The sequence below is a fragment of the Neopelma chrysocephalum genome, unplaced genomic scaffold (assembly GCF_003984885.1).
Source record: "Neopelma chrysocephalum unplaced genomic scaffold, ASM398488v2 Primary Assembly neopelma1_381, whole genome shotgun sequence".
NCBI classification, from domain to species: Eukaryota; Metazoa; Chordata; class Aves; order Passeriformes; family Pipridae; genus Neopelma; species Neopelma chrysocephalum.
Genome location: NW_020898045.1, coordinates 213,053 through 221,913, shown reverse-complemented (window position 1 = coordinate 221,913; position 8,861 = coordinate 213,053). Strand labels below are relative to the sequence as shown.

Below are 8,861 nucleotides of genomic sequence, written 5' to 3'. Positions count from 1 at the left end.
CAGAGGTCAGCATATCACCGGAGAAGAGCTCAGTCACAGCGCCCTCAAACTGTACTTTTCAATGATTTCATTATGTATAGTTTCCACTTTCACTAGTAATAAGATTTAAGAGTTTTGTCCCCAACGCTTGTTGTGGCAACAAAATCAAGAAAAGTCAAACGAGCTCTCAGAATATCCATTGTCAAATGCAAAGTGTTGTCATTGATCTGTGCTGCCACTTGGATGGGAGATCCCTTAAGTGACAAATTTATTGAAAATAGTCAAATTGATACCCATAGGTATGGGTGTTATTCCTGATGTGTTAGTTCTGATGGGGGGAATGGACATGCCAAGAGTCTTCTGAGTGGATGGGACTTGTTCAGTTCTGTCAAAAGCTTTAAATTTCAGTGTATTTGAGCACAACTTGGAGTTCTAGTGATACCTATCTCAAAAAGGGTAACATATAACCAGAAAAACAGAGAGACATGGAAACAGAGATTGCCAGAGGTGTGAAACAGCTTTCATGCAAGAAGGAATTTAGACTATTTATCCTAGAGAAAACAAGTTGGAGGAAATATGATACCACAGAATCATAGAATGGTTTGGGTTGGAAGGGACCTCAAAGATCACCCAGTTCCAACTCCCTGCCATGGGCAGGGACACCTTCCACTAGACCAGGTTGCTCCAAGCCCCAACAAGAAAATAAATAATACAACCAAAAATCCAGCCCAACTCAAAAAAAAAAAAAAAGAAATAACAACACTCAATTCTTCCATTATTTTTATTAAAGCTGCAGAGTCTTACTACACACAACGAATATTTTATTGATATAATCTAAGTTAATAAAATAGTTGAACAACTCTTTAGATTTATATTTGTATAGAAATGATCTGGGGAACATCTCATCTCAAAACAGAAGTGCCCAAAAACAACTATTCAGCAGGATTTTTTAAAAGAAGAGTTTGGGACTAGAGGATGCACTGTTCATTCTCAAAGGAAAAACAAAAAAATCCATGCAAAAATAACCCCCACCCTCTTCCTGCTTTCTTTCCCATCCAAAGTGGAAGGCCATGTGGAATGACCACATCAGGGATGGTTCTTTCCTTCCAGTATTCTTCCTCACACCTAATTTGAGAGCTGTAGCCTAAACTTAATTAATTAAAACAAGACAAAAATAAAATTTAATTGCACAATCCTAGTCTGCAGGTGATGATATCATAACATCTCTTTACAGAAGTCCCTACTCTTTCCCAGTTGGGAGAATTGGTTATGGAGTTGTGTTTGTCTCCGTGGCTGATGTCAGTTACTGTCCGTGTGGTCACCCCAAGTCAGTCTATCTACTATTGCTTTGCTCTCCCTCCTTCACCTATGTGTAGTTTACATTCTACGTGGCACTGTCTGCAAAGGGCCGACTCCATGGTGTTTCCCCCCATTTTAAATTCCACAGCTCCAGTGTCGATCTCCTCACTGCAGCCGGGCACCGGCATCGCCCGTGAGATGTCTGTGACAGACTCTGAGGCACGTCCTTGCTAGATCATCCCATTGATCTTAGTCCACTCGTAGATGTCCTGTTCACACACTATGTCTGAGTTGATGAGGAGGTATCTGTCCCCAACACAGAAGTGTTTCTGGCAGGCAGCGCATTTGAAGCATTCCAGGTGATACACCTTGTCCTTCACCCTCATGGTCATCTCGTAGGCCCGGATTCGCTTGTCGCAGGAGGCGCAGAGCCCGTCCTGGCCAAAGAGCCTGGAACAACATGGCAGAGGAGTGAGCAGAGCGCCTTTGCTGGGAGGTGGGAAAAATCAAATCAAAACAAGGACACAACCCCAGTGCCTTGAACCATTAGTCACAGCAGTGCGGAGTTAGAAAGACTTGGAAAAGACAAGGAAAGCTGCCGAGCAGAGCTGGAAACTTTGCAACACCAAAACTGAAGCAGAAAATCCAAGGTCCTCACCTGCTTTCAGTATCATGGAATCAGAGTATGGTTGGGGTTGGAAGGAACTGTAAAGCCCATGCAGTTCTAAACCCTGCCATGGGCAGGGACACCTTCCACTAGCCCAGGTTGCTCCAACCCCTATCCAACTTGGCCTTGGACACTTCCAGGGATGGGGCAGCCACAACTTCTCTTGGTAACCTGTGCCAGGGCCTCACCACCCTCACAGAGAGGGATTTCTTCTAATATCCAATCTAAATCTCCTCAAATCTATCAACATAATTGACTTCTCTGATCAATGACCTTATCCTGAATTTCTGAGCACTTCACGGGGAGGTTCCCCAGAATATTGCACAAAGTTGTGCCCTGCTAATACTTCCACTTCTGTAATTGACAAATTACCTTTCCATGGATAAATGTTGCTTGTCTTCAGCTGTGCTTTGTAGTTTAAGGAAAGGATTAAAGGGAAAGAACATAATTTCTTTCATCTACCAGGAGATGTCACTGTTCGCTTCTGCCCAACAAAAGTAATGCTAAGGTTACACAAAGGTTGCCAAATTTTTCATTAACGGGGGAAGATATTATCTGTTGCATTATTAAATAAATAAAAGCATTGAATTTCACTGCAAGAAAATGCATTAATTGTATTGCCATACTTCCTGTTGCTTCCATTTTAAGATGAAAAGTATTTGGGGAGTCTAATTAACACTGGATCACTGCTGGATTTACAAGTGGTCCCATTAGCAGAACTTAGTCCTTACTTTCAGCTTAGCAAAATTCCCATCAGCAAAGCTCAGGGACAGCAAAATTAGGGAGTCCCCTGAGATTTTGGTTTAGTTTTTATTGGCAGGTAAATCAGCCTTCAGTGAAATAGCTGGAAAAATACCATTAAATATCATTATTCTGTTCCCTGACACGTTAGGGATCCATTAGAAGAAATGGAACACAACCAGAAGAAATGGAACACATTTTAATTGTACTCAAGAATGTAAAGATCCTTTGTTACCAATTTTTATGAAATATCTTAATCTCCAACTAATCCTTCTACTTACAAATTTTGGGAAAAACTGACAGGCAGAGGGTTATCAACAAAAATACCCATAACAAGTAACAACACTGACCCTGTGGGGTTCACCTGGAGCTGTGGGGTTAAGTCTGTGCAGACCACAAGATGCCAACAACTCCAAGTCCTAGGAGCTCTTACTATGTTCTTCACATTATCAAATAATTCTGGTTTACCCACCACATGTAGCAATGCTTTTGTTTCCATTAAAAACCGCCTTTTTTTAACAAGATTTTAAAGACTTAACTGTAAACAACTCCAAGTTTTTTATCTAACCAACACAGATAACCTCTAGATTTATCTATAAGTTACTGAAGAATCCCAGCAATACCATAAAGCATCTGGATGTGAAACCCAAAATTATGAAGACAGGCTGAGAGAGCTGAGGGTTTCAGCCTGGAGAAGCGAAGGCTCTGGGGAGACCTTATAGCACCTACCAGTGCCTAAAGGGGCTCCAAGAGAGCTGGAGAGGGACTTTGGACAAGGGCTTGAAGTGCCAGGACAAGGGGGAATGGCTTCACACTGACAGAGGGTGGGTTTAGATTAAATATTGGCAAGGAATTCTTCCCTGTGAGGGTAGTGAGGCCCTGGCACAGGTTGCCCAGAGAAGTTCTGGCTGCCCCATCCCTGGAAGTGCTGGATGGGGCTTGGAGCAACCTGGTCTAGTGGAAGGTGTCCCTGCCTGTGGCAGGGGGTTGGAACGAGATGATCTTTAAGATCCCTTCCAACCCCAATCATTCTGGGATTCTACAAGTATGATACGAGTCCACATCTCAAACCTGAGCTGTGTCACACCCCTGGCTGCTGTTGGGCCTTAAGAGCAATTAAAAATCAATTCCTTATTCCTCGCTGTACTCACTAAATGAACAAGCAAAGCTGAAATGTGAAGGAGAGGGCTGAGGGTGTGAGGAGTGGGTTGTGTACCTGAGATAGTCCCTCCTGCAGAGCTTTCTGCCCAGTTTGTAGTAGAGGCGTCTCCCCACCTCGCCGAGCCTGCAGCCGCAGAGGTCGCAGCTCAGACAGTCCTCGTGCCAGTACTGGTCGATGGCCTTCAGGAAATACCGGTCCCCAATGTTCTGCTGGCACCCTCCACATGTCAGCAGAGAAGGGGGGATCTGGAGGACTTCATCCACTGGCTCCCTGAGGGAATGAGAGAATCACTGGAGTTGGAAAATCAACTCTGATCTAAAAGCATCTGCGTGAGGAGAAGGAAAAGCAAAATAAAACACGTTGGAATAGGGATTATATCCTTGTTTTTGTTCCATCTCACCAAGGGCTAAAGGACTAAAAAAGGCACCTGAGGGATTTTACACTTTCCATTGGGAAATGTAAATTTGAAGACTGAGTCTGAGGATGTCATTTCCCTGAACAGCACAAAATGAATAAATAAAACAGATGAGACCAGTGTCCAACTGGTTTGAAATTCACTGCTGGTTTTAATAGAGCCAGAATTTTACCTCATGTTAGTACAGGACTTCATTTTTGCCTTAGCCAAGGACATGAATCCACTGGGATGGGTCTCTATACTCAAGAAATTATTTGGGATTACACATTAGACACACAAATCTTTATTGTGATATTAGCATTGACTATTCAGCACCTTATGCTGTTGCTTTTTAAAAAGCTCTGAAATCCAAGATGGTTCTGGTAATACTTAGGGATAAAGCAAGAATTTTCTTCAAATCTATTTTCTTAAGCAATTCTCTTCTTTGTCTTTTTGGGTAATTTTACAAGTTAAGAGAAGGAAAAAAAAAAAGAACAGCAAAAAAAATTCAAAGGAAGGTGCCTGAGCTCAGTTCTGTAAGGTTTTGGCTTCACTCAAACCCCAGGGAAGTCACTAAAAAATCTATTGGATCCATCCTCTAAGCACTTGCTTAATTTCAAACCTGTGGGAACTAGAGTGGACCCCCAAATTTTTCCATGTTATTGGTTTCTTGCTCTAACACAGAGTCCCTCAGCAATTTGTTTCTGTCACTGGTCTGTCCTCCCTTGGGCTGGTGGGGGCAGAGGAGATCTACACTGATGGAGAAGGAGCTGGCTGCTCACAGTTTCCAACAGGCAACAGGAAAAAATTATATTACTCCTGCTTATTTACTGGATCAGCAGTTTTCTGGGCAAAAACGACTTTCTTCAGCAGGGAGGAATGACCTCTGGTCAAGAACTTCTGGGCTGAGAAAGTGATCCTGCGGTTTTTATTTAGGCAAGCTGAGCCCTGAGATATTATCTGGTTATATTCTGCTCTGGTTTTCACTCTTCTAAGTTTAAACTGCTGTGCCCTGCAAGTTGTGTGGTAACATTCCTCTCCTGCCAGCTCTCCATCCTGTGAGTTTTCATTAAAAATCATGGGGAACTCATGATTAGGCCCTAGTTTTTCCAAATTTATCCTTTTGGGCTCCATTACTCCCTTTCCTAATGTGTGGGCTCCATTCTGGCAACTCCTCAGAGCCTTCCAATAGGAAACACACATCATTATCCTTTATTATCCTTTATTTGAAACTTCAGATGCACCCCAAAATATTCCATCTGAGGGGTGTTTGGGAATCCCAAGCCAGGTTTCTTGGACAGCCCTAAACTCTGGAACAGCCCAACGGATGTTTATGCAGAACAGCATTCCTGGTTTACACATTAAGCTTTTTGATGTCCATAGATTCCTAAGCCAGCACTTAGGTCACTAGAACACAAGGCAGGTAAATAAATAAAGATTAAAAAACTTTGTAGTTGAAAGCTGGACATCATTAGGAGCTTGGATTAGCATTTCTTAAAAACCAGCATAAAAGAAGAGAAAATGTAACATGTAAAATATCAGATGTGACATGGAATGAAGTGATTTAATCCCCAAAAGCAGCGGTTCCCATGCGTTCACTCCAGGCTCCAAGTAATGGCATTTTTAGTATCTCACAGGAAACAAACCACGAATGACTCAATTTACTCCGAGCGATGTTTGAAGCGTTATCTGCAAATGAAGATTTTATAATTCTTTTTTTTTCTTCCCTCTTATCATGATTCCAAACAAGCCTAAGCTCAGTCATTAGCATGTGCAGGGCTGAAGTGACCCTGGGTCTGTGCTGAGCTCCCATCCCTGGGTGTGCAGGAGGGACGGCACAGCAGGAGCACAGCCCAAAAGCCTGGATTGGGGTATGGGAGCCAGTCCCTTCTCTGAGTGGGAAACCCAGCGAGGGAAATTCTCATCTCCTACATCCTGGCCATCAAGTCTTTCTCCATGCCCTTAGCAGAACACCCAGCCCCCACCGAAGCAGCTTCTACGAGCTCTTGAAAGTTGCATTATGAAAACGTGGAAGTTGGGCACCCGCAGATAAAACAGCCCCGACCTTCCACTGATGGGCTGCAGCGAGCTGGGCAGACCAGGGATGGGGCACAGGGGGTCCTTAGGGATGGGGCAGGGAGGTTTCCCTCCCTGAAAAACCTTCAGGCTTGGGAAGCAGGATGCTCTGCCTCTCTCCTAGCATCCCCAGCATCCTAGGGTGGGATGAGTGGTGCCTGGCGGGGGGGGTGGGGGGTTGTGTCTTGCGCCTCTCTGCTGCCACTGCTGCTCTTTCCCACAACTCAGGGGGCTCTCCCCAACCTCCCCTACGCCGCCAGCCCTGCGGGTCGGGGCAGCCTGAGCGCGGTGCCCCGTGTCCCCGGTGCGGCTCCTCCGAGCATCCCCAGCACCGCGGGATGGGATGAGCGGGTGGGAGATTCCCTGCCCGGGGCCGGGGAGGGTGCGTTTGCCTGCTCCCGGCTGCTCCGTCCTACAGCTCGGGGGGCTCTTCCGAATCTCCCCCAGATAGTGAGCCCCGCGGGTCGGGGCATCCCGGCCGCCGGTGCTCGGTGTCGCCGGCGCGGCATCTCCAGCACTCCGGGGTGGGATGAGCGGGTGGGAGATTCCCTGCCCGGGGTGGGGGGGTGCGTCTGTCTGCTCCCGGCTGCTCCTTCCCACAACTTGGGGGGCTTTCCCCACCGCCAGCCCCGCGGGCCGGGCATCCCGGTGCGGTTCCAGTGCGGGGGCAGCGAGGAGCGGGGGCTGGTGCCGAAGCCCTGCGGGGCTGCCGGGCGCACAATGCCAGTGGCGGCTCCGTCGGGGAGGACGGGGTGGCACCGGGAGCCTCCTGGGGAAGGATGGACAGCGGAGATGGAGAGGGGGGAGGACCGGTCAGAAAAAGCGCCCACTTACTCGGAAGGATCGAGGCTTTTCCTCTCGATGGCCGATGACATTGGCAGGGCCGGTTCCTTTGTGGCGTGCCGGTGGTGGGCTCTGCCCCCGCCGGCCGCGCACAGGGTGTCTGCCCGCGGAGCCTTGTCTCCAGCCGCGCTCCCTCGCCGGCCCGCGATGACATTCACAGGATTTCCTCCTGCAGCACCGACACACAGACACAAACAGGCGCTGGGGCTGCGCTCCGGCCCCGCACCTCCCTCCTCTCCCCCCTCCACCCCCATCCCCGCACTGCCCCCGCCCGCGGCTCTGACCTCCCATCCCCGCCGCGCTCCCCCCGCGCCCCGGCCGGCGGGGCCGTTCCCGATCCCGCTCCCGCTCCCGCGGGCAGGGGGCGGCGGCCGCGGCCGCCACCGCGGCTGCTCCGCGCCCGGCGCTCGCTGCGGGCGGCGGGACCCGCAGCCCCGCGGGGTTATTACTGCGCGGCTCGGCCCCCGGGGCTCTGCTTTCATTTCCTTTTTCCTGATCGCGGTTCAAATACAATGGGAGGAAATCACGCTTTAAAGAGACAGATGCCCGTTTTCTTTAACTGCACCCCTGGGGGCTCGGCGGGGCGAGCGGCGGCGTCGCGGCTCGATGGGTTGTTTAAAGGGGCAGAACGGGGCTCCCCGGAGCCGGGGCTGCGGGCTGCCAAGGCTTTCTCCTCCCTTATTATTCCTTTGCTAACGCTGGCTGGGTGAGCAACCTGAAAATCATCCCAAGGGCTGGGAAAAAATAAGCGCCTGGCTCCGTGCTCTGCCGCCTTCCCAGCCCCACACAGGACCAGAGCGACACTCACCATCCCTCTCCTCGCCTTCTCCTTCTCTTACATGTGTGCACATGCCTACGTGTGTTTGGACGGTGCTTTGAGATCCACAGGTAAAGATCCCCAAGCATTATTTTCCCACCCAGAGTTCAAACTGCTCAACTCAGTCGTGTTTCATTTATATCCCCCGAGTGAACGTTTGCGGGTGTTTGCTCCCCGCCATCCCCCAGTTCTTGTAAGGTCCCCCAGTTCATTTGTTCATTTAACAAATTTATACCCTGACACCGTTTGATGTTAATGGGCGATAAAAGCCGGCGAGTACGAGGTATCGATCTGTAATTAATTACAGAGGAGCTAAAGATGGGAAAGTCTTGCCTGGATATCTCTGTTTTCCCTCCCACCCTTCCTCCTCTCCATCAGCACAGCACATCCCGGAAAGGACTGATTTACAGCGCCGGAGCGAAAACTATTACAGCAACTCGAGCCTTTCCCAGTCTCTGTGGCATTAGATACTGGCCCTTGCTGGAGGCAGAGTTCTGCATGTGATGAACTGCTTGCCCTGTTAATTCCTTTAAAAACAGTAAGAAAATATCTATAATAAAGCACTAGAGAGCAGTAGTAGAAATACTTTGCTTCTATTTTAATTCCCAGAAGAGCAATTCACTTGATGTCTATTTTTATGACTAGATTCTCGGGTTTTTCAGCTTTTTGGCAGCTGGGGATATAATATCTGCAATTTATTAATGAGCCCGATTCAAAGATTAGTAATGTCAGCAGAAGGACTATTATTCCTTTCAAGAGTCTTTGAACCAAGCTCTTGCAATACTTTAGAGCCATCACTGGTCATTAGAACACATATTTCTAATTCTTTAAACACATTATCTCCAATGTATTTTAAGCTATTACAGCATGACAGTCACTCTTA

General features: G+C 47.9%; 1 protein-coding gene across 1 annotated transcript; it reads right to left on the bottom strand.

Moving 5' to 3' along the window:
- Positions 1 to 744: 744 nt before the first annotated feature.
- On the bottom strand, positions 745 to 7,594 carry LMO2 (LIM domain only 2). The gene is made up of 4 exons (XM_027706519.1): positions 7,446 to 7,594; positions 7,153 to 7,330; positions 3,903 to 4,118; positions 745 to 1,728 (listed from the first exon to the last, which is right to left on the bottom strand). Exons 1-4 carry the CDS (start codon positions 7,450 to 7,452, stop codon positions 1,509 to 1,511), a joined length of 621 nt encoding a protein of 206 aa, XP_027562320.1. The 5' UTR covers positions 7,453 to 7,594; the 3' UTR covers positions 745 to 1,508.
- Positions 7,595 to 8,861: the final 1,267 nt, after the last annotated feature.